This window comes from Heteronotia binoei, chromosome 13 (genome assembly GCF_032191835.1).
Source record: "Heteronotia binoei isolate CCM8104 ecotype False Entrance Well chromosome 13, APGP_CSIRO_Hbin_v1, whole genome shotgun sequence".
NCBI lineage: Eukaryota > Metazoa > Chordata > Lepidosauria > Squamata > Gekkonidae > Heteronotia > Heteronotia binoei.
In genome coordinates, this window is record NC_083235.1 from 57,939,841 (window position 1) to 57,965,775 (window position 25,935).

The window sequence follows — 25,935 nt, forward strand, 5'->3', positions numbered from 1 at the left end:
GCCCCTTACGGCTCTGTAAGGCCATCACATCACTGTGGCTATAATAAGGTCTGCTAGAGGTGCTTAACTCAGAGGAGGCAAAAAAACAACAACCCCAGTCTATCTTCTTTAATGATGTACTGGAGCTAAGTGGGACCTATTAGACTAGAATCAATTGTTCTGCTCCTTTGGAGAAAGGTCAAAGGTTTATGGTGTTTTTTGGCAGCTGATCCTCATGGTACAAAGGTTTATGGTGATTTTTGGCAGCTGGTCCTCATGGTACAATCCAGTTGCCTGCTCTCAGGCTGAAAATAGAGGGAAGAGCAAGCAGATATTATTGACTGACAATGGTAAGAAAAACAAATTCTAGAAAGGCTGTCCCTTTGGCAATGACAACAGGAATGCTTGGTCAGTCTACTTGAACAGAAGGTACAGTCTTGCTTTCTACTTGTTTATGTAACCAAGAATTAGATTGCTTCAAATAGCCAGTGTGGGTAGTCAAGAAGGCAAAGATGGAGGGAACCACAGTAGTCCTTACACATGAAGAGAGAGAGTTTAATGCTGTTATCATCACTGACCTGTGAGGAAAAGACCCCTATTTCCAGAAAATTGTAGTCACCTGTTTGGTTGCCAGGGCAACTGGAGACTGAACTCACACACATCTGCTAGGAGAACGTGGGTTTTGTCTACCAAACTGGAAGGGACTTATGAGTACTAGCAGCCACACCGTTGTAGCAGCACTCCGTGTCTCCAGAAGAGTACTAGCCACTGCCAGGAGAACAAACGGGCTATCAATCGCTCCGTGCGAACTCCATTTCGGCCGTTGGAGCGGAAGAAGTTGTGCAGCCAGGAACTGTCCAGGCAAGCGGTTTTCAGCCTTGACCATAGAATCCACTGTGGGAGGCTAACACCACAAGCAACTATCTTCCTGACGTGCCAGACTGTATTACATCGAAGCGAGAGGCTCATGTACTTAACAGATGTCACCTATTCATAAGAACCATCAAGCTTATCTTAGGCGTGGACCCTGTCAGACCGCCTTAGCCTTTGTCTAGCGGAACTCAAGACAAAGACTGGTGCCAAGAGAAGACTGAAGAAGAGGAAGACCATCTTCAGCAAGCCAAGTTCCTTTGTGTAAACCGGGTGTTACCTTAGGTAGCAATTTGGCCATCTATTGTCACCTTTTTAGATAAGTTTGGTAAACTCAAGCACACCTCCACCCAGTAATTTCCCCAGTTCTTTCCCTTAACAGTCAACCTGGAGCCTCCCATCCTGGCCCATTGTTACCTGGAAGTCCAATCAGGTAATCAGGGCCCAAGCTTGTTCATTGGTCAGTTATGAGCATCCAATTAGGTGCCACCAATAAACTTGCTATTGGCTACTGCATAAGTCCAGCCCTTATGGTCATTTCTGTGCCTCCCCTTTTTCTGAGGTCATGTACCAGCTGACCACCTCTACTCCACCCCTGTACCTCCCATCCCCTAAGGGCTCAAGGTAGTCCTTATAACCTGTGACCCAGCTCCTCACAGGTGTGCATCTAGCAGAACCCCAGTTCTGCTGCCTAGATCCATCCCTGATTCTTTGCCAGTTGAAGGTCCCATTTCCCCCGTCCTCTTTCATTGCCATTGGAGCCTTCCTTGAAGACTATGTTCGGTAATTATCACCCTGTTTGTCTATCCATGTGTTGTCTCTATATCTCTCTCTATTTTTCCTAGGACTGTATGTATGTTTCATGAGCACATTGCCTTGTATGTATGCCTATATTTTTATGGAATAAATTGTAATTGTTTTACTTAATTAGAGTCCTTGGTAAATTTAAGCAATAATTTCTGGATGTGTATCCTGTATACATAGGTAAAAAGATCCTGATTAAGCCAGGTACCCACCTGACAATTCCCCAACCTTGTTTTGAGGGCATTTTGGCTTACAGACCAACAAGTATTTACATTGCCCTGGGCCCAAGGACATTGGTTGCAGTGGCTGCTGAGATCACACTTCAGATAGGCACCTGGCTATACTCCAGAATAACACCTTTCCTCTTCAAGAAAGGCAGAATGGTCTGATAGGAAAGGTCACTTAGACCCTGAGGGGAAGGGTACATTTAAAAATCCCTTCACTACAGAGATTCAGTAGTTGATTTTCTTTTAAGGGGTGGAAATAATTGTTTGAGTTCTCAGCTACCCGACTCCACCAGTTTACCAACATATGTGCTTATCCTGGTGACTGGCAAACTAGAATTTCCAAAGTAAAGCAGATGGTAAAGCTGTGAAGTGTGGCATAAAGGATATCCATAATCCATGGCACTGTTGTGTTATATGATGCTGGTGTATTATGGACTGAAATGCGATATCTCAAAATAAGAGACAACACTTCTGCTGAGGTTCTTGCACATTGAAATGGATAGAAGAGGTGACCCCATTTCAGAGAGAATGCAGCTGCACCATTCCCAACCCATTTCTTTGCTTGCTTGTGCCTCCAATTAGGAGAAGATTCAGATACACATTGGGCTGTTCTACATGTGCTTTCCCATGACTTCTGGCCCCATATTGCATAGGGTTTATTCTCCAGAGTCTGCACACCTTTTGTGCTTTAGGTTTCATTTCATTTTTTGATTCTTCCTGGGCTTTTCTGGTTATCTTGAAGCCAGTTTTATCCCAGTCTTTTACTGGAAGCTGATTTTGAATTGGCTTTTTCTTTGTGTGTAATTTACTGTCGCTTTTTTTTTGTCCCACCTACTTCTGTCCAGCTCTATACCACTTTTCAATTATTGTCAGCATTGTCAAATCACTCCCTCTCCTCCTCCCCCAAAACAACTGGTTTCAGTTTTGATTTTTTTTTCCAAAGCCCAAAAATATTAGTAAATCTATATAGTGTTGCCCTCCATATGCATTTTCATGGTTGTGGAGTCAGTTTGTTTTCTTCTGCATGTGGCTTAAATTAAAAAAAAGGCTCTATCGCACTCCTTCATGAAGATACCAGGCAAAAGGCATATCTCCACGAGTGAAGGAGATAGAGACTTCCTTTTAAAATGAAAGATGGGAATTCAGAGAACCTACTTAAACATTACAGTTTCAACACTATATTGATATATTGACATTTTAGGGCCTTTTTTAAAAGGTGAGGTGTTGCTGTGATGCCAGCAATGATGCCACCAATAATGATAACACCTGCTCTTGAAAAATCCTGGTTATTTAAGCCACACACAGAATGAAAATAATCTGACTCCACAACTATGAAAATGCACAGGGAGGACAGAACCATGCCCAAATAACTTCCAATGCTTGTGGGTCAAGAAAATCAGGAGTAAGTCAAGTATGCAGAAAACCCCATTGTTGCAGGGGAAGCTATTGGTCACTACTGCTGGACCCTTTGGCACACAGAATGGACCTATTCTGTGGAATTTCACACATCTACTTCTATCCTCCCTCCTATTTCTAGTATGTAGGATCAAATAAAGAACAAAACAGCCAATAAGGTAACACAGGAGAGTGGCTTTATTTGCTTTTACCAGAATGTGACAAAAGTAGCTGATCTATTTTGCATGTATAGCTCTCTTCGGGAAGGATGGCAATGGGATCAGGAAGCAGAACACAGTACTCGGAGGTGGGCTCTAAAGATGCACATACTGTATATGTATATACATCACTCGTCGGTTCTCATGTTCTGCCTAATGCAGATATGTAACTATTGGATATCATGCAGTCAGGCAACCAGACTCGCCTCTGGCAAAGGCAGAAGTCAATGGCAATAGACATAAACTGACTCTAGGGAGAAGGAAAGATACAGCTGATGGGCAAGGGCTGAGTAGTGAGTTGCCACAAAGCCAGTGGAAGCCTGAGTCTCTGGAAACTATTTTCCTAAAGATCTGGAGAGTGGGATTTTACTTTGGGGGTTTTTGCTTCTGCTGAAGGGCATTTTGGGCTAAATAATAAGTCTGTGAGGATATATATATCTATCCCCCCTCATGGAAACATTTCAAATATTTCAAGGGGCATGAGGAATTTCATAATGGACTCCCTGGTTAGGAGAGAGCAGCATTGACTCCCCCTGATATCTTCCTGTCCTCAAGGGGGAAGCCCTGGCTCTCTACACTCTTGGCAAGACCAGACTCAGTGGAAGAGTTCTTCCCTCCCATCTAGCAAAGTAATACAGAGGGGGGTCTGACAAAAAGAACAGATGCACAGGCAAGCTCCAGTACCCCCACCCTGCACAACACTCTGAGTAGGGAAAGTTGAAAAAGGCTCATCTGTTCCTCTTCTATTTTTTCTTTGGAATCTTCTCCTTTGTGACCATGTCAGAAAACTCTGCAATGGAAAACAGAAATCAACCAGAGTGGGTGCGTCTGGTTCCAACAGGGACTGTTTAAGATTTCTGACTGACTGCTTAATTCCTCAGTTCTTTGTACATGGAGAGAAATGACAAAGGATGCGTCTTCATGTTTTAGGAATACCTCCATTCCCACCCGAAGAGCCATGAGTCTCTGGCCTCACCATGTTGTGCTGATTCCAAGTCCCAGTCCAAAATTATCAACTATTTTGTCTCTAGACATCTGTGCTGCCATGCAAAAAAAAAAAAAAAGTTTACCCTTTGATGGAGAATAGTTTATGTGGAATGTTTTTAAGCAGCCTCCACAATGTGTAAGCCCTCCACAAACCAGTCTGGCACTTGGAGCTAACTGAGGCTTGGTTTGCTAAGTACTGGGCAGTAGATAACCTTGATGGCAACCTCCATGACCCATCATTCTTCCACTAAAAGCTGTAGATGCCTACGTTGTAGAAAGTGGGCATCCAAGTCATGTAGGTAGACAGTGTATCTAGTTTGGGAAATTCCTTTCTTTAGAGCTGCTTTTAAGTTCAACCTCTCTCAAGGCAGGTAGTCACAACAGTCTCTCCCTCATGGTTTCAACACCTTGTCCATATGTTTCTCTCTGAATCACTCTGGTTCTAATGGTACCCTGACTTTTGTCAAATTAAGAGTTTAAGCAGCAGCAGGAGAACTGCCAAGGTATACACATTCATTTTTCCATTTGCCACATTTTCATACCTTCTTCTAAAACAGAAGTGGGCTAGTTTTTTAGCCTGAATAGCATATCTGCATCTCCATCTGCTTTTTCAGGCTAGGAACCGGATGTTACTTCTTCCTGTTTCCACAGTTGCCAGTCCAGAGCCATTTCTGGCTTTCCCATCTTTGAGCAAGCCAACAGTGCTGAGGAGTTGACTATGGCTGCTGCCTGTTGCAAGCAAAGCCCAACATGGGCCCTCTCTGCCCCTGTCCTTTTCTTCATGGTCTTTGAGCTGCTGAACAATTTTGAAGGGAAGATTGGCTCCTTTGCTGATGTTTCAGACTAATGTGCTAAGCAACTCAGGGGCCATATGAAAAGTTTCCCTGGGTTGTATGTGGCCTTTGGGAGAAAAAATGCTCCTCCTAGGTGGAGGCAGAACTGAGCCAGCTGGGATGGGAGAAGGAACCCAGGGGAGAGAGCTGCTGGGAAGTCCCACCTCCTTCTTTAACTGCTGAACTACTGGGGAGCATTAACTGAGGTAGTGAGGTTGCTTTGTGAAAGGATGGCGTTTGAGGGTGAGTGGGTGCTTGTTGCCTGCTGGAGAGTGGTGTTTTTATCTGAGTCTATTTGGGTCTTTTGTCTGGTTCATTGTTCACCAAGCAAGGTCTGTTTTCCTGGGGCTGATTGCAGGCCCCACCCTCTGCTGTTGCTGCTGGGAGGCAGGGCTGGGAGCCTCTGAACTGTAAGGCTCCTCCTAGGCAGAGGAGTAGCCTTTGGCACAAGCCTAAAGACAAGAGTCAGAGGGTTCTTGGCCTGTGGCTCTCAGCCTGAGGGTCAGGCTAGAGGACCCTGCATCACTCTAGATAACCTTTAAACCACTAGCCAGTTATGGAGGTAGAAAGCCATCAGGGGAGCTTTTGCAGAGTGCGCTGCATGTATGATTATATACCCACTTAGTGGAAATCGTGGGTGTGTGCTTGCTGCATGGAGCTCGTGGCTCTCATAGAGCAGGTTTGTTCCCTTGTTGAGGCAAGGGTTGCTGGCCTGGAGAAGCTGAGGCAGAGAGAGAGGTTTGGGGAAGAGACCCTCTGGAACTTACCACAGCAGTCCCACTCCTGTGCTGACAGCTCTTCTGCTGTTTTGGAGAATGAGAGTCTCGAGGTCCAAGGACATCAGTCTGAGGAGGAGGGATGTGATCCCTTAGAAGGGGCCCCTTCCTTGGGTGGCAGACTGATATCCTACTGTATTAAGAATACCCCTGGTGGCTGGGGGGGAGGTGGGTGATTTGATCATTAGGTATACAAAGAGTGGGGTCTGTGATGGGCATTTTGACCACATGGTGACTTGCCTGCCTGGTGAAAAGGTTGCAGGCATCACACACTGTCTAGTCCAGGGGTGTCAAATAAACAGCCCGAGGGTCTAATCAGGCCCCCAGAGGGCTCCTATCAGCAACTGGCTGTCATTTGTTTCCTTCTCCCTCACTCTTGCTTCCTTCTGCATTGCAGCTTGCTTTGCTAGGCTTGCTCAATCGTACAAGAGCTACAGAGCAAAACCTCTATTTTCTCTATTGGCTGAGGCTCCTTGGGGAAGAAGCAGGGGGAGGGAGAGCTTGCTTCAAAGGAAGCTCTGGCTCTTTCCTTCTTCCCCAGGAGGGGGAGGACCCTCAACCAACAGAAGGAAGAGAGGCTTGGCTCAGTAACTGCTGTGTAACTCAGAGAGCCTGGATTGCACAGGAGAGATACAAAGAAACCTCTAAGACCAACGTGCTAATGTTTTAAGCATGTTTTATTTAATTTTTTAAAAAATATTTGTTTGTCTATATCCAGGGCTTTTTAAAAGCAGGAACACACAAGAATGCAGTTCCAGCTGGCTTGGCATTGGGGTGTGTGGTCTAATATGCGAATGAGTTCCTGCTCAGCTTTTTCTACAAAAAAAGCCCTGTGTGAAACAATCGTGATGCCAGAGAGTGTAGTCAAATATGTAAATGAGTTCCTGCTGGGCTTTTTCTACAACAACAAAAAAGCTGTGTCTGTATCTGTTAAGCGTGCTTATTTCTGTAACATAATTGGTTCTCAGACAAAGAGCAGGTCACCAACTCTCTACTGCTCCCCCCTTATTTACAGCCATTGGGCAAGTAATAAATCCATCTGGCCCAAGGATGTTTATGCTACGGCCTGGCTGGTACCACTTTCAAGTCTCCTCTCCCACAGGTTCACACAGACAACTCTTATCTTCTGCTAGAGAAGTGTGAGAAAGGGAGATGTTTTTAATAGCCTAAATTCCTTAGTAATAAAAAAGATAGTGTTTAGCAACCTTTGAACCCATGACTCAAGTATGCATCTGTAATGTAACCTTTGAAGATATCCTATAAAGCAACTGTGTAACCCTGTATACATCATTACTCCCAAGGCTTGTGTCCTTGGTACAGCTTCTGAATTTCTAACAATAAAACAGCTTTGATTTAAAACAAAAGACTGCTTATTGAGAAATATCGGCGCTTATTTATGTCATTTATGTCAGATCCGGTCCTCATAACAAACGAGTTTGATACCTCTGGTCTAGTTGGTTGATAGACAGTGCTGGGGAGGAGTCAGCAATTATGCTGCATGTTGGCACCAATGACATTAGGAAATGTAGTTGTGTTAGGGTTGCCAAGTCCAATTCAAAAAATATCTGGGGACTTTGGGGGTGGAGCCAGGAAACTTTGGGAGTGGAGCCAGGAGACATTGGGGGTGGAGCCAGGAGGAAGGTTGTGACAAGTATAATTGAACTCCAAGGGAGTTCTGGCCATCACATTTAAAGGGACCGCACACATTTTTTAAGCACACCATGGTCGGGGACAAAGGGTGGCGATTGGTGAGCAGACCTCTCTGCGGCACCCATTTGAATGCGATGTGCCACAGGGAGCTATTCTCTCACCAATGATGTTTAACATCTATATGCGCCCCCTTGCCCAGATTGCCCGAGGTTTTGGGCTGAGTTGTCACCAATATGCAGATGACACCCAGCTCTATCTGTTGATGGACGGCCATTCGGACGCCGCCGCAGACCATCTGACCAGGGCTTTAGAAGCCGTGGCAGGTTGGTTGCAGTTAAGCCGGCTGAAGCTTAACCAGCTAAGACAGAGGTCCTGTACCTGGGTCAGGGGGGTTAGGATCGGGTATCCACCCTAGATGGTGTCTCTTTGGTGCCAGCTCAGAAGGTGAGGAGCTTGGGGGTGATACTTGGGGGCCTTTCCATGGAGGCCCAGGTCACAGCAGTTGCATGATCTGCCTTCCACCATCTGTGGCAGGCCAAACAGCTGATGCCCTATCTGACATCCCAGGATCCAGGATCGTTGCAGGATCCATGCAACGATCACTTCCATGTTGGACTACTGTAACTCGCTCTACACAGGCTTGCCCTTGAGCCTGATCTGGAAACTCCAACTGGTGCAAAATGCAGCAGCACGGCTCCTAACTGGATTGCCTGTATGGGCAAGCAGGTGACTGATGCTGTGCACATTGCACTGGTTACCAGTTGAGTACCAGATCCACTTCAGGGTTTTAGTATTGACATTCAAAGCCTTACATGGCCTGGGACCGACATACCTGTGGGACCACTGCTCCCCATATAAGCCCTGAAGGGTGCTGCGATCGGCCAACCAACATTTTCTGGTCACCCCTGGCTCTAAGGACGTCCGTCTTGCCTTGACCAGGACCAGGGCCTTCTTGGCCCTGGCCCCAACCTGGTGGAATCAGCTCCCTGTGGAGATACGGGCCCTACCAGATTTGTTACCTTTCCGTAGGGCCAGCAAGACAGAGCTGTTCCGCCAGGCATTCAGTTGAGGCAAGCGGGCGTCCTTTATTTTATTGCCTATACCATCGGCTATCCTCCCCTACAGTGATCCATCATCTGAACTATTATATCTGGGCCACTGAATGATTCTACTTCAATTTGCACTATGTGCCTGTTTTAATTGTATTTATTGGTTTTATTGTATGTGACCGGTTTTATTTGAATGTGATCCACCCTGAGCCCGTCTGGAAATGGGTGGAATATAAATTTACCAAACAAACAAAGAAACAAATAAATAAATGCCTTCCTTCCATAGGAAATAATGAAGGATAGGAGCACCTTCTTTTGGGGCTCATAGGACTGGACCCCCTCGACCAGTCATTTTGAAAATTGGGGGGTATTTTGGGGAGAGGCACCGGATGCTATACTGAAAATTTGGCACCTCTACCTCAAAACATAGCCCCCCAAGAGCCCCAGTTACCTGCGGATCAATTCTCCATTATTTCCTTTGGGAATAAGTCTCCATAGGGAGTAATAGAGTTCCCAGCAGACATTTCCCTCCCCTCCCCCCACTTTCTGATGAACCTGAAGCAGGGGGAGGGCCTCCAAACCGGGGGATCCCCTGCCCCCACCTGGGGATTGGCAACTCTAAGTTGTGTGCTTCTGGAGAAAAAAGTTGGGTTACTAGTCAGAAAGTTAAAGGCCAGGATCTCAAAAGTAATGTTCTCAGAAGGGCTGCTGGTTCCATGTGCAGGGCCAGCTAGACAGGCACATATCAGGGGACTCAATGCGTAGATGAGAAAGTGGTGCCAGGAGGAAGGGTTTAGATTTGTTAGGCACTGGGGAACCTTCTAGGACAATCTGAACAAAAGAAACAGGCTTCACTTTAACCAAAAAGGAGCCAGGCTGCCAGTGATTAATATAAAAAAGACGGCAGATTCTAAACTAATCCCAGGGTGGGGAGAAGGCAACTGAGCATGACTGTGGGCCATGTGTCTCCACACATGTCTCCACACTAGGGGGCCAAGGAAGGTGAAGGTTACTAGAAGTCTCTGAGTCAAGATGAAGGAGGTGGAGTGCTTGGTGCTTAGTGACAATTTAAATATATTTGGTATCTTAAAAACACGGTGGAATGGGGAAATCCTGGGTATAAGCTCTATAGGCTGGACAGGAAGGGACAGGTTGTTGGTGTTGCATTGTACATCAAAGAGGGCATAGAATCAAATAAGTTAGCAAACATCAGGGGAATTAACTCTCCAATGGAAGCAATGTGGGTGGAAATACTGGGCCCTAAGGGTTACTTAAAAGTTGCAGTGTACTATTGCCCACCTGATCAATTCCCTGAGGCTAATATTGAGATAAAGGAGAAAATAAGGGAGGTGACTAAAGTAGATAATGTTATACTGGGAGACTTCAAGTACTCTCACATTGACAAGGTAAACATGTGCTTGAGTCAAGCTGTAGAAATTAGATTCCTAGACAGCATAAATTACTGTGCACTCCAACACTTGGTCACAGAGCTAACCAGAGAGGTAGTGATTTTGGACTTGGTTCTGAGCAGGTTTCAAGACATTGTGAAAGATGTAGAGGTTGTTACACCAATTGGGAACAATGACCATGATGCTATTAAATTCAGCATTCAGGTCAATGGAAAGTTACATCTAAAGTCTAGAACCATAACATTTGATTTCAAAAGAGGGAACTATACAAAAATAAGAGAAATGGTAAAAGGAAGCTGAAAGGGAAATGCAAAAGAGTCAAATCCTTAGAGGATGCTTGGAAGCCGTTTAAAACTGGGGAAATTAAAAACAAATAATTCTCCAGGTCCTGATGGTATACACCCGAGAGTTCTTAAGGAATTTAGATGTGAGACAGTTGATGGAGAAAAACTTTTTGTCAACTCTCTCTACCTTATGCATCATTTTATAAATTGTTATCATGCCTCACCCTTTGTCATCTCTTGTCTAAACTGAAAAGTCCCAGATTCTTCACCATATCCTCATAGGGAAAGTGTTCCAACCCTCTAATCATCTTGGTTGCTCTCCTCTGTAGGTTCAGGATGGACAAAAAGTAGAGTTCCCAGCCTCCTGCTGGGGGTGGGGGTTCCCCTGATGTTGGGGCCTCCAACCTGCTGGTACAGGATTGGCTAGTGGGGGAAGCCCCACCCCAGAAAGAGTCCCATCAGTGCCTGACGTGCCCTGCACGATGACATCACCCAGAAGTGACATAATCATGCTGGGCATATTGCACAGGGATGCCCAAACATTTGGGTAAAAAACTCTATGGCACCATAGAGTTTTTTAACCAAAATGCTATCACCTCCCTGTGCAACATGCCCAGTGCAATTACATCACTTCTGGGTGATGTCATCATGCCACACACACTTCACACACATGAGGACAGTCCTCACACTGGCAGTCAGGTAAGAGCTGGCAACCCTAACACAGAGAGTGATTAAAATGTGGAATCTGCTGTCAGAGAATATTGTGATGACCATAGGAAATAAACAGCTTTTAAAGGGGGATTAGATAGATTCATGGAGGACAAATCTATCAATGGCTACTAGCCATGGTGACTGAGGGGAATCTCCACATTCAGACTAGAGGCACTAATCCTCTGAATCCCAGGGTCAGGTGGCAACCTCAGCCTCTATGCCCTGTTGTTGGCCCTCCAGAGGAACTGGTCGGCCACTGTGTGAGACAGGATGCTGGACTAGATGGATGGTTGGTCAGATCCAGCAGGGCTCTTCTTCTTATGTTCCTGTGCCTGCCTCTGCTCTGAAATAGTACCGATGGGAAGCTGGGCTTGGTACCACCACTATGCTAACTAGCTATTTTTTAGGGCCAACCTACACATCATTTTGAAATTTTGTGTTTTAAGCTCCACAGATGTGATCTGGCCCTAATAGAGAGCTGGGAAAGATATGGATTAGGGTGGCAGCAACATAAAGGGTGTGGAAGGTAGCACCTTCCACTTCTGATGTTTCAGCTGGAAATGTTCTTTCTAGCTGCTTTAAGTTCCATTAGGGGTTAAAGATGGTTCTGCCTTTCCCCCCATCAAAGCTAATGGCAGCCCAGGGAAATGACACATGGAGAAAGTGTTGATCTTCCTCTGCCCTAGTGCTGTCGTTCATATCTATCCATCCATCTCCCTCACCCATACCCACACTTGCTTTTAAAGGATCAAGTAAAATGTCTGAAATTCCAGTCTCAGAACTCCAGTGTTACCTGTAGCTTGGTCCTAAGCATGTTCTCTGTTTCAGAGAGACTGGAATATTAATGTTGTAATTCGACAAACAGTCCTTATGGTACAATCTCTGCCCACCTTGAAAATCAATCCGCCCATCTCCATCTGTATCAGCTGCTTGGATGATAGCTTCAGCTTCTTCATCTGATAAGGGCACCAAGGGCATGTTGCTGGGCACTGTGGATAAGATGTACCTATCAGCAGAACAGGAGAAAGTAAGCCAGAGAGAAGGAGATTGTGTGACTCTTCAGCCCCCATAGAACCAACAATGAAAAAACAAGGACGGGGAGGAAGACTAAACAACCAGAAAACACCAAATATCTCGAGAGCTACTGGCCCAGCATAAAGTATCTACCACTGAGTCATGAATATTACAGAGGCTGTAAGACTCCAGAGATAAGCAATATTTAAAAAAATGTTTGAAGGTGACATGGTTTAGAGAGCCTCAGAGTAAAGGCTTTTAGTTATTCATATGTGCATCTCTTGACAAAGATATTAATTGAAACGGGAAACATAACGTTCGAAATTCCGTTGAGAACATGCTTTATGCACAGTTGGAGAATATATTTTTATCACCTTTGAGTGTTGTATAAGTCTTTACATATTCCTTGGAGGCCTGGAACTGTAATGGAACTTAGTGTTTTGGTTTATGTTATTCTGTATTATATTTATTGGCAACAGTGTGTGTATTTTGAATTTTTCTCATAAGTAATACTAGTGTTTTGTGTATTATTTATGTGTTGGAGATATTTAGTACGTTGTTTTCATTATACAAGGGAGATATTTGGGGTTCCCAGTAGAACCAAGGCAGGCTAAAGTTTGTTCCAGCAGGCTATTCTGCTATGGTGGGAGGGATGAAGCCACCTTCCCCATCTCAGTAAGCGTTGCTCTCTGGAGATGTCAAGCAAGCTGCTGAAGCAAGGGGGAAAGATGCCAACTTGGAGGTGGTGACCGGAAACCTCCAGGAATTAAAACTGATCTCCATCCAGATAACAGAGATCAGTTTCCCCAGAGAAAGGTGGACTCAATGGCGTTATACCCTTCTGAGGTTCCCCTCCCTAGTCTCCGCCCCCAGCATGTCCAGGAATTTCCTAACTCAGAGCTGACAACCCTAAATTCATGGCTGATATAGTGTGAGGCACTAGAGCTTGCTCTTTTTACTCAGTGCTTTTAAAAAATTTAGGGGAGCTGCTATTTGGTCACTTTTTGGGATTTTAAATTTTATTACTTTATTATAGCATTTAAGACGGAAATGTCTCTAGAAAATATTTTCCAAAAAGTTGTGATTGTTTTTTTTTTTAAATAAAGGGATGCAGCTGAGCAGGTGTGCCAGGCATGAACTTGTAGTAAGATGACCAGACACAACAAAGGACAGGATTCCTCCTGCATTTTTAATACAGGACAAAAGCAGGGAGAGCTGCAGGTGCAGCTGGGCAGGCACAGAGCACACAAGTGAGGTCTGTTACAATTTCCTTTTCTCCATAACTATTCTACTTAAAAGAGCCCTGTGGCACAGAGTGGTAAAGCTGCAGTACTGCAGTCCTAAGCTCTATTCACAACCTGAGTTCAATCCTGGCGGAAGATGGTTTCAGGTAGCCGGCTCAGGTTGACTCAGCCTTCCATCCTTCCGAGGTCGTTCAAATGAGTACCCAGCTTGCTGGGGGGAAAGCGTAGATGACTGGGGAAGGCAGTGGCAAACCACCCCGTAAAAAGTCTGCCGTGAAAACATTGTGAAAGCAACGTCACCCCAGAGTCGGAAATGACTGGTGCTTGCACAGGGGGACTACCTTTACCTTTTATTCTACTTAAGAGCCCTGCTCTCTCTCTCTCTTGCCTCTGGCCACCCCCATATCAGACAGGTAAGATCTCTAGGCCCTAATTGAACTGGACTTTTGGGAGCAAACCCCCTTGACTTTAAGACTGAAAGAAAGGGCAGGGTGTAAGTCTGCAGGAGGGTGAAGCCCTCCCTTAGATAAAGGGATTCTGAAGCAGATTTTCTCTGAAGGGGCTGAGGAATTAGCTGGATGTTCCTCCTCAACAGTTGTCTAAGAGAGCTACATACGCCCACTACCCTGAGCAGGGGCAACTACTGTATGCTTAACAAGCTATATTAGCTCAAAGAAAGTTTTTCCTCTGTGAAAGTAGATTACTTTGGGAGAAGTAAATAGTGTTTATGGGGTGTATGTCAGAGCTGGGGAGGAGGTAGTAACTGCAGGGATCAATGTTTTTTTGTGGGAAGGATTAGTGAGGATGGGGTGGTGCTAAAAAGAATGTCAAAAAGTGACTACTGAGAAGCACTGGTTCCTTTCAATGGCCCTAGGAAGGATCATTAGAAAGCATTAAAACACACATAAGTGGCAATGTAGTAGTTATAAAGAGATTGTTATTTGTCTGTCAGTCCTGAGATAGAGCTATGTTTCTAGTTCAGTACTCCAGGACCTCAAGTAAACTGTTCCCAGCCCATATACCTCAGATCCTTTTCAGTTTGGACTTGCTGACCCATGAAGAGCTATCCCAAACTACCTGAAGGACCCATGCAGATCTGCCCTAGCTGACCACCTTCTGAGTTTCACAGTGAGTGACTTAGAGCAAAGTCATCTTACTTGATTTCATTCCATTCAATGAAGCCACTACCATCCTTGTCAAGCAACTGGAAAGCCTTTTTCAAGTGCGTTTCTCGCTGATCTGACGTCAAAAACTTCTGCATATAGTCGAAGAATTTGGCATAGTTGAATGAAGCTGCAACAGAGAATGTGGCCTTTATTTTAAAAGTGACTGTTAATGTGAAGTGGATTTTGGCTGCTCACCTTTGTAGAAGGTCAGTGTGTAAGTTCTGATTTTCCTTATGAAAATTAACTGTAAGGCTACGGGACACGTTATTCAGAGGTGAACCTGGATTTGCTACCAAATGTACAAGGAGGGTGTTCACAAACACATCGTTGCCATATTCACATTTTACATTTTCTGAGGAAAACTTACAAATTACACAAAAAAATGTTCAACAGTCTTGAAGGGGAAAGTGTGTCTGGGGAAGATTAGTGAGATTTCAACCCCTTTCCTCCTGTTTGGTCTTTTGCATGTAATCACTTCTGAGTTGTCCCAGCTGAGGATGGAGTTTTAAATGTAAGCAAACATGCTTGGAGCCCTGTGAGTGAAAAACAGCTCAGAAGGGGAAGATGTGAGGCACGAAAAATGGCTGATGAGGCCAGGATTAAATATTTCCCTTTCCTTGCACCACTTTTACATATAATTTTAGTTCACTTGAAGCACTAGGATGTTATTTCCCCACTTAACACATTTCTTGCCCTACAAGCATACTCATATCATATGGCATATTTCTCTCTCTGCTAATATGTGCCGAATAAAGTTGCAAACAGATACATAGTAATTGTTTATTGTTTTGGAGCCATAGGGCATATGATCTGGGAAAAGAGGGATGGTTGTATGAAAGGACATTGAAATCTTTCCCACCTATAAATTGTGAGAGATCTTACAGATATGTATGTTGCCAAGGGAAGCTGACTGATTTCTAAAGCATATGGGAAAAGGCACATGCTTGCTTGCAGTCCCTCATTCCATATATGTCTGCTGAATGTGGTTTTTCAGTGGCAGTTGTCTTTCTCTTTTAGTATGGATACAGACCCAAGCCTATCTTCCTTGTAAGTGAAGGTGAATTTCTGGAGACAGACTTCATATGAACATATGAAGCTGCCTTATACTGAATCAGACCTTTGGTCCATCAAAGTCAGTATTGTCTTCTCAGACTGGCAGCAGCTCTCCAGGGTCTCAAGCTGAGGTTTTTCACACCTATTTGCCTGGACCCTTTTTAGTTGGAGATGCCAGGGATTGAACCTGGGACCTTCTGCTTCCCAAGCAGATGCTCTACCACTGAGCCAATGTCCCTCCCCAAGCCAACGTCCCTTCACCCACTCACGAGCAATGCTCCCTCTAAGCTGTGGAGTCTTGTGAGCAAAAATTCTACTTTGTGAGCTATTGGCATTAAAGATGTGAGCTACTGCATAAATTAGTTTGTTTAAGGGCCATTTTTCCTGAGTTGAGAAAAAAATGTGTGAGCCAGAGGCTAAAAAACTGTGAGCTAGCTCACACTAAGTTTAGAGGGAACACGGCTCAAGAGTCACCAGACATTATGGAAATCTTCTGTGTGATTTCTCATGATTGTTTTTGAACACAGGGCAGATGGTCCATGTATTCAGTGTTGCCTCAGCAACCTTCCCCTTCTGAACAAGTTCATGCAAAGTTTTTTTTCTTCTTAGTAGCTTTTGAGGAGATTCTCTGTTTGTTTTATGATCACTTGAGGAAACATCTATGGACCAAGTTACCACGGCTGAAACTCCAGACATGTAATTTGGTCTTCAAAAGCAGACACGGTAGGTAATCTAGATTATGATTGTGGTGCTAGGAAAGGGAGACTGTAGCTAACTTTCCCTCCTGTATGGTTTCCCAGATCAGAAACTGGTTTCCTTGGGCTGATTTGAGCCCCTGTTGGAAAAGAGGCAGTACAAAATGGGACCCACTCTACCAGGACTTAAAGAAACAGAGTGGGGAGGGGATTTCCACAAGAGGGATAATCCCTTCCTTCCTACCACAGTCCCAATCCAGATTGGGTATCCCTGGTTGATAACAGATGGGCAGTTTGAGGTGACTCACAGACGCCTCAGAAGCTGACTTGAAAAATCCATCCAAAGGAGCACATCTGCCACCTGCCCCTGTCCTGTACACACCCTGTCCTCTGGAATCCTCAGAGCAGCTCAAAAAGCTGCCACTGCTGAAGTGGTAGCAAAAATCTGAGCTGCATGCCAGTCACCTCTTTGGCATCTGGACATGGAAACATCTAAGTAGAAGAAGAAGAAGAAGAATTGCAGATTTTTACCCCGCCCTTCTCTCTGAATCAGAGACTCAGAGCGGCTTACAATCTCCTGTATCTTCTTCCCTCACAACAGTCACCCTGTGAGGTGGGTGGGGCTGAGAGGGCTCTCCCAGCAGCTGCCCTTTCAAGGACAACCTCTGCCAGAGCTATGGCTGACCCAAGGCCATTCCAGCAGGTGCAAGTGGAGGAGTGGGGAATCAAACCCGGTTCTCCCAGGTAAGAGTCCAGTGTGAACCCGCCAAGCTGCTCTAGGCACTCACTGGTATTTAAAAAAAAAAAACTGCCCAGAGCGCATGTGTGCATGAGCACTTGACTCGTTGAGGACAAAAAGAGTGGTTCAGCTTCTGAGCCCCCCCCCCCCCTCGCCCCATCTGATCACACCAAGTCGCCTCATGGATGGGGTGGGGATGCTTGCGGGGGAGCATGTGGATTGTCTGGGATGGTTCTTTCTGAGCCGGCCCAATTTGGGATGCCTCCCAACCACCCCAAAATGCCCATCTGTTATCAGTCATGGAATGCTTTTAAAGACCTAACTAAACATTTGGTGTTCCAGTAAAAGAATTTGAGCATCACATTTAGTTTAGTGCTAAGTCTGAAGGAGCAACAAAGGAGACCTACCATGCAGGTCATGTGGCCTGTCCAGGAAAATAAATGTGGGGCCAGAATAGGGTTGCCAGCTCTGGGTTGGGAAATATCTGGAGATTTTGAAGGTTATGTCCAGTAACTGAGGAGGTCGCAGTGGAGGGAGGGCTTTTAAAGTGGCCATTTGCTCCAGGTAAATTAATCTCTGTCACCTGGAGATCAGTTGCAATAGTGGAAGATCTCCAGCCACAACCTGGAGGTTGGCAATCCTAGGCCAAAACACAATCTTGTGGCCTTTTTATGTGTAGTCTAAACAATATGAACAGCTGGATGGTTAAAATTCCACAGTCTAGCAATGGGTGAACTTCCCAGGCATACCTTCAGACAATTTGGATTAGCATAATGATACATGTTCAGGATTGTTTGATATAGATTAATTACCCCTTTGCACTCATTATTTACATCTGGAGTGCTAAAATATCATTGGGTCTACTCTTTGAATGAAGCTTCCTGATGATGATTGTTCTTTCTAGATGACTACATGTGTCTGTGTGACCCAGGAATTCTAGTTTCTTCAAATGAACTTTGGTACATGTATTTACCTATCCCTTAATCAGTTACATTCTGTTCCCTTTCTCCCTTACCATGATGCCTCATGTCTGAAGGCAGCAGGTCAAGATCCTTGTCCGTCAGGGATGCTCCCATGGCCAAGGCCATCTTCTTGACTTGGCAAGCAAAATCGTCCTCCATGCTGCCACTGCAGTGGAAATGGGAAATGAATGTAAGGAACTGTAGTTATATCACATGCATGGGCAGTGCTAGTCTGACACAAACAATTCCTTTGACAGATCTCCTTTCCTCTAAACAAGCTCTCTGAGAACAATAAATACGGAGGCGGCAGCAAAAGGACCAGCCACTGAACAGCAGCAGTAGCTGAGGTTTGAGATTATTGTCTCCACACAGCTGAAGGCTTTCCTTTGCTTGCTGTATGCTACATGCATGCACGCTGCTATAGGCCTATTATGCACTGACAGCTTCCTTGAGAGAATCTGAGCAGTCAAGCTTTAAGCATGACTTTGGATTTGTGTGCCTGCTGTATGCACCATTCTTTTCCCTCAATTGTATTTATTCTGTAGTCTGTGTATTTATTCTGCATCTACAACCAAAACCCGCATTTTTTTGCTTAATTGGATGGGAATATCACTTGTGACATGTGGGGGGTGGAATCTGAATATTTTTTATTTGCGCAGTTGCCCAACTGCAGCTGCACAGTAGTGTCCAGTAACTGCCTTCCATTTAAATCCTCCTTGTTCAGTTCCATGAATGAAACAGACTAGAATAGCTGCTAAGCTCCCTTTTCTTGTTATCAAGCTGTTGTGGGGAGGGGTGCCAAATGGTGGTGGGAACCTACTGGCAGGCAGATCATGTGATGGAACATATGGAACATGCAAAAGAGGGGAATATGATGGGAAGTCTAGTGCAGGAGAAGGGGTGGGGGAGTTGGAAAACCAAGATGAGGGATAGGCACAGCAAGGGCAGCTGATGATGCTAAGCCATGGTGGGTGCCCAGAGGTGAAGATGTCATGCCTCATCATCCCTGTTCCACCTTGTTTTGAGTTGGCATGATCTGTTTCTTATTGGTTTCATTAGTCTGCACATCAGGTTGAACTGATTATTACCAGTTGATATTAGTTTATGCCTTATGCTGCCAACTTCTTTATGAATCATTGAGGGAAAGCAATATACAAGTTTTGTAAATAGATAAAATTCAGGCAAGAGCCAGCTGTGCATGATGCTGATATGTTGGCCCCTGATGTTATCAAAAAGAATTCTGATTCCCCCTATCCTGGAGCAGTTTGGCACTCTCAAAAAGATCCCTTTCAAAGCTGATTAAGTAATGAATAAATGCATGGATATTCATGCAGTCCTTTAAAAAAATATATTAACTGCTTATCTGAAGCAATACTGGAAGGTAAAGCCTGACAGCTATGCCGGCACTTGATTCCCTCACTATGTGCATTTGTCATTTCATTTGTGAAGCCAGGAGAAAGCAGACCTGTGCAGCAGAGCTGTGATTGAGGAACATAATGTGTCCTCTGATGTTACATTTGTTTTCACCCTAAGAGTCTGTAGCTAGAGGCTGCGGAGAAGACCAAGGCCTGAAGAATAACAATCCTTCTGCATCCATATGCATTGGGAGCCAATGATATACAGAACTGTGTCAGAACAAACTTTTGAAAACCACCCCTAAAACCTCCCTCAAAGGGAAAAACACAAGGCATATTTGTTAGGAATAGGTAACGGAAAACCAGAACTATTCCTGGTTTGATTTAAAGATGTTATTACTACCCAAGAGAGGAGGAAAATAAGGACCTGTCTTAATTTGCAGCAGCACAGATTTCCTCGTGCAAGCAATAGGCAACTGAATGCAGCAGTTGGAGAAATTGTGCCATTTCTGCCATTGGCAGTTGTCATGGACAATAAAGGTTAAATTAGATTAAGCCGTAGTTAGGGCAACTTTCAAAGCTGTTTCTACATTCCTGTTGCAAGTCACTAGACTTCTCAGTTCCCTTTTGCATCTGCAGTACAAGAAAAAGAGTACTGACCTAGTGGCCATCTCCTAAACAATTTGCCCTAACTAGAGGGGCATCTAGGGTGATATTCGGGTCCCTGCTGCTGAATTCAGTACCACATCATTTGCTGGGATTATTTTCTGCTTCATACAAGGGAAGGAAGCTTTTGACTGCCTGCTAAAACCACAGGCCAATTTCAAATTCCAGTAAATCCTGTTGCACTGAGCTAGCTGCTCATCCTGCCAATCAAGTCACTCAGATTTATTTTCTCTGGCTCTTGCCCTCGTCACTGGCAGCCAAGTGTCTGCCAGCCGAGTTTAACTCCTGGGTGAGTCAGCCTCATTTCTCAACCCATGCATTGTGCACTTCATTTAACAAGAACAGCAAGATCTGAGATTAGAAAGGGACTTTGAGTGATGAAAGGGGAAGCTGGGGAAGTGTTCAATGAAAGACAAGGCCAGCACCCAGCTCAGTTGCAGGATCTGGAATCCAAGAAAGTCCCTTTGTCTTCGATGCAGCTTGTGGACTCTCCATAGCAAAGGTGGCTTACTATTAACGGCAGACATCCATCCTTCAGGTCCCTCTCCCTTAGTATCTGGGCTCCTGGCCTTAGGAAGCTGCACCAAAGCATCTCATCCTTACATTGCAGCTTCCAAAAACCAATTAAGAACCCAGATTTTTCAGCTTTACCATTTTGCAAAGCAGTTAAACCAAAATATTTGGGTTTGAACTGTGACTTGGCAGGCAATGCATTTTTATTCCCAGTGCATCTTTTTTTGTCAAATGAAAATTTAGTGTTCACACTAATACCACATGCTTGCTATGTACAATATGTAAAGCATGTGCATTTTTAATTCCAGCAATAAGTTCTTAAAATATGGCAGGTTAGTTTGAATGATATATTGTCTACACATCATATTTATTATTTATTCAGAAGCAGAGTTGGTTTTTATACCTCTCTTTTCTCAACCCTAGGGAGTCACAAAGTGGCTTACAATCACCTTCCCTTCCTCGCCTAGGGTTGCCAAGTCCAATTCAAGAAATATCTGGGGACTTTGGGGGTGGAGCCAGGAACAAAGTTCTGAAAAGCATAATTGAACTCCAAAGGGAGTTATGGCCATCACATTTAAAGGGACTGCATACCTTTTAAATGCCTTATCTCCATTGGAAATAATGAAGGATAGGAGCACCTTCTTTTGGGGTTCATAGAATTGAACCCCCTGGTCCAATCCTTTTGAAACTTGGAGGGTGTTTTGAGGATAGGTATCAGATGCTATGCTGCAAATTTGGTGTCTCTACCTCAAAACACAGCCCCCCCCCCAGAGCCCCATACCCGTGGATCAATTCTCCATTATACCTTATGGGAATTGGTCTCCACAGGGAATAATGGAGTGCCAAGCAGACATTTCCCTCCCCCCCCCCCTTTCTGATGACCCTGAAGTTGAGGGAGGGCCTCCAAATCGGGAGATCCCCTGCCCCCACCTGGGGTTTGGCAACCCTATCCTTGTCCCACAACAGACACCTGAAATAGGTGGGGCTGAGAGAGTTCTGAGAGAAGTGTGACTAACCCAAGGTCACCCAGCAGGCTTCATGTGAAGGAATAGTGAATCAAACCTAGTTTCTGAGAATAGAGCCTGCCACTCCTAACCATTGTCTCTCAGGACATTTACATACTGCCTCTCCAGATTCCTTCTGTTCTTACTGTGAATTGATGTGGGCTCAAAGACTGACATAGCGAAAAGTAGCATCTGGCACCATCTCCTGTGGGTGTGGCTCTTCTTGCATTAGAAATACTGTGAGATATTTCTAAGACTGCAAAGATATTAATGTTTCATCATGTATGATACATGCTGGTTTGATGCAGGGAATTTGAAAAAACCCTTCATATATCTCTTATAAAAGCACTGTAAACAGACTTTATACCCTTTTAAGCCCTGCTCATCAGTAAAAGTGTAGGTTACCTTTCCGCTGGCAGGATCTCATGGGACTGAATAAAATTGTGCACAATTCTCAAGCTGCCAGTTGGCCACATCTACCTTCAATCACTGTCCCTCAGTTTCACATCCAAGAATATCAGATAAATTAAGCTGTACATGTCAGGATAAACACTAAATGATCTTTGTTAGAAGGCACTTAGGAACTAGATATGTATGCTAACGTCAGGCTTCAACTGAGCTCTGTTGGATGCAGAAATAAAAGAAAAGCCATCTCTGAAGATACCCCCTTTCTTTATGCCAAACTAGCTCTTTTATAGTCAATCACAATTCTTTATCAACTTGCGAGCCGGTCCCTGACATATCCTGTTCCTGGTAGCAGGGACATGGAGAGTACTTTTCAAACGCACACCATCAAGATCTTGCTAAACAAATGGAATTCTGCCACATCCTATAGTAAAAGTGGGCATTTGAAGCAGGCCAGCATTTGCTGGTCAGCCAGATTTATAACCCTTGTAGTTCCAATTTCCTTCCCTTCCCAATGTAATCTTGTTTATGGAGGACATGAAAGGATAGGAATCCAGAGTGTTAGAAAGTTACTCAGCTGGAGTTATTTTTCATAGCTCCTCAGGTTCTTAGGCATGCAAGCCCTTCTTCATAGGCTGAATTATGACAGCGGGTGTTCTAATGCTGCTAGGACATAAGGAACTATGTTAAACTCTAGCAGCAGGTCGTCTTGCTGTGTCTACCAGAAATGGAGTCTGTACTTAGCTATGGTTTCAAAAGTGGGGGGGGGGGGACTGAGACTATCAGTGAGAAATCTTGGCAACCAAGCTGCTTTGAAGTCATGGCAATGTCCTTGTGAGAGTAGTGTGCTCCAATAGTTTGGTTTATTGGTGACCTTTTTTTTACTGACGGTGGGCATCTATGGGAAATTTGCCAAGTCCAAAGGTTGCCCAAATCCCCTAAGACCTGCCTAAATTCTCTATAAATGGCAGGGTAAACAAACAGCCATCAGCACAGTTGTCACTTCATTGCAGTTCTGTTCTAAGTAACCTTTTCTGGGATAAACACACTCCAGATGTTAAACAAGCAAGGAGCAGAGATAAGCAAAAAAGTCTTTAAAACTAAAAGTATTTGTACTTCCTGTGGCTGCTGGCTATGTATTTTGAGTTGTCAGCCTGAACTTTCATGAAACAGGGATGGTGTGACCAATCCCAGGCCTAGCAGGCAACTGTGTGAACCTCACACCTAATTAAAATCCTTTACTTCCCTGCTCCACTGAGGAGGGGAAGCAGGAGCTCCACCAATCTAAAGGCCCGCCTTGGCTAAATCTTAGTCCTCCCTACCTTTTAGCCCAAGAAAGTGTTTCTGGGCCCTTCTATTCCTGTAAGCAGGGAGGTTGTTTATTTCTTGGCTGGTTCTCTGAAGAAAACTACCCCTCCCACACACTCCTTGACCCCTCAGTTCTTTCCTCTCAGGGACTCTTAGGTTCACAAGGCAATGTCTTGTGATGTGGGCTAGTGCTAGAATTACACTCAACCTAAATAACTTAGTTTCCCCAATGGACTTCTTTCCTTTCAGACAGAACATAGCCAACATTTGGGAAAGGAGAGTATGGTTCTTTCTCCCTTGACTTTTGAGTGCTCAGAGGGGAAAAAAATACATGAAGTATCTGCCCTGGAGATAATTTTGCTACCCAGTTAATAAAAAAGGGGTGGCAGGATGCTGGTGTGATGCAAGTATCCCTTCCTTCCCAGTATGCTGACCAAAATCTTGTCACTTGATGCTGGTTGCAAAGCTATCTGACACTGTTAAAGTTGTGTTTCATGTTGCCTGTCATTACCTGGTGAAGTTGTTCCCCCAGTACCTGCTGTATTTCCTCACCTCTGCTAAGGGCCATCCTGTGCTCTTCATTTATTTTCCTGCCCACTCAGGGGTTTATAGGTTTGAATTATGTTTGCCTGTTATGGTAGAACAACAAAACCCTCTTGCCTGTACTGGATATAGGACTTGCTGGACCCATGCAGTGCTGTGTTTGTTACACCTTGTAATGGCCACATTATGTTGAAAGCTTCTTCATCAATGGCCTTTGGAAGCTTTTTCATCAAACCATTTAACTACCATCAACATTTTTCTGTGTGTGTGTCACTCTACTTTCCTTCAAAAGCAATTTCATTCTCTTTATAACAATAAATCACATTTCCTAAGCTCTCAGCAGCGCTGACTGATCTTGTGTCTCAGCTAAAAGGTTGCAGTTAGCCAACTGTTGACACTAAACAGCCATGCAGAGGTAAAGCCCAAAAGCAAAGTCACATCATTACCTTTTGGATGTGATCAGATGAGCCTATTGCCACAGCGATCTCTTGGCTTTTAAAAAGCCAGTCCTGTTTGAGGCACGCCATGGCAATCAAGGCCATGGCCATGGCAATCAAGCAGCATCGGCAACACAGTTGCAGTCCCATGAGGTCAGAATGGTTCGTGCAAACACTAAGAGGAGCATTCACACTGCTCCTGCGCTTCCATGGCACACCCAGGCTGATTACACATCCAGAAATGCTCCATGGAAGAGCTGCAACAACTTTGCCACCAGGAAGTTCCCAGTAGTTGTTTGATCCATCCCTGGGCTGTCCTACAGTTAGGTAAGGACAATCAGGCTGTAGGGAACAGATGTGTGTGTGTGATTGCACACATTAAATCCAAAGGTGGCTATGACAGGCCAAAAAAACCCCTGTCTCATTGCAACCTTTGTTAGGACCAACCAAGATGATACAAAACTATGTGCAAACTTTGAACAGCAGAAACAGTAGCAAGCTAGAGCAAAGTGGCAGATCTGGAGTAATGAAACCATGTTTATCATTTAAAAGACAACAAACCCCATTCAGTTGTTTCCTCCTACTGCTCCATATTGAAACACCAGAAACACAAATAACTCACCACTACTTCCTTCTTGCCACCCCTTCCTGTAGCAATGTCACCACAAATACAACACCTTTCTGATGCCTGAAACACCTAGGACTGCTAACTCTTTAGTGGGCTGACTTATATAGTCCTACGTATTTCTATTTTATATGTAGCACAATGAAGCCATATGCTAAAGCATTATGTACTTCACTAACTGCTAAAAGCCTTTTCAGTCAATAGGACATCACTTAGTTAGCTTACTCACCCTTCAGACTTTTCTCCCCTGCCTAGCTAAAAAGGTTGCCCACACCCCCAATTTCAATAATTTCCCCATTTATTAATAGTAACAACCTTCCAGGTATGACCCTCATGCTGTTTGTTCTTTAACTATGCTCCTTGTGGCAACTATAGTAACAAAAGAGCTTGTCCAGTCATTGAATATATCCATACCAGATATTTACCTTATGTAGACTTTCTCAGCTTGAGTCTTGGCAGGTCTCTTTTGAAAATCTAAATCATGTCCCTGGCTTTTTATAGGGACCGGTCCCTTTGCTCAGCTTTGCTATTTGTGGAGAGATGCACCTGTCAAAGACGCATCCTTCAATTCTCCAGGGCCCTTTCAAGGCGTTAATGGATGATCTTCGTGGGCTGTGGTATTATCAATTGTCAGTGGACACTCAGCATCAGATATCATACAGATCAGGATGAACATGCTCTCCACCCCACATACAGCCACATAAACAAATTTATCACTGTGCCGCAGAACTGTTTCTTGCCCAAGCTATGGGTTGGGAGGAGGAAGATACTGCTATGGCTTCTGTGGCCATCTTTTTCTCTACAACCAGCTCTTCAGAGGCTTGTGGTCTCTTCATACTTGAGGCAGTCCCCAGATATGGAGAAAAATATGATCTTATAAATTAATCAAAAGGAACCCTCCCAAAAGGGAGGGCATGTTGAGAACTACATCTGCTCCAGAAAGAACAGAATGTTGAGAGCCCAGCTGAGTATCAGTTAAGGGGTGTGGGGAAAGCCAATCCACATAAGCTTCTG

At 44.5% G+C, this 25,935-nt stretch overlaps 1 protein-coding gene across 2 annotated transcripts; it reads right to left on the reverse strand.

Moving 5' to 3' along the window:
* Positions 1 to 3,455: 3,455 nt before the first annotated feature.
* PVALEF (parvalbumin like EF-hand containing) lies at positions 3,456 to 25,593 on the reverse strand. Of its 2 annotated transcripts, none has more exons than XM_060252210.1 (5): positions 25,347 to 25,593; positions 18,119 to 18,231; positions 14,608 to 14,743; positions 12,083 to 12,198; positions 3,456 to 4,283 (listed from the first exon to the last, which is right to left on the reverse strand). In XM_060252210.1, exons 2-5 carry the CDS (start codon positions 18,222 to 18,224, stop codon positions 4,237 to 4,239), a joined length of 405 nt encoding a protein of 134 aa, XP_060108193.1. In that variant the 5' UTR covers positions 18,225 to 18,231; positions 25,347 to 25,593; the 3' UTR covers positions 3,456 to 4,236. The 2 variants fall into 2 exon arrangements, with proteins under 2 accessions (XP_060108193.1, XP_060108194.1); XM_060252211.1 differs by lacking the exon at positions 25,347 to 25,593 and adding an exon at positions 24,919 to 25,065.
* Positions 25,594 to 25,935: the final 342 nt, after the last annotated feature.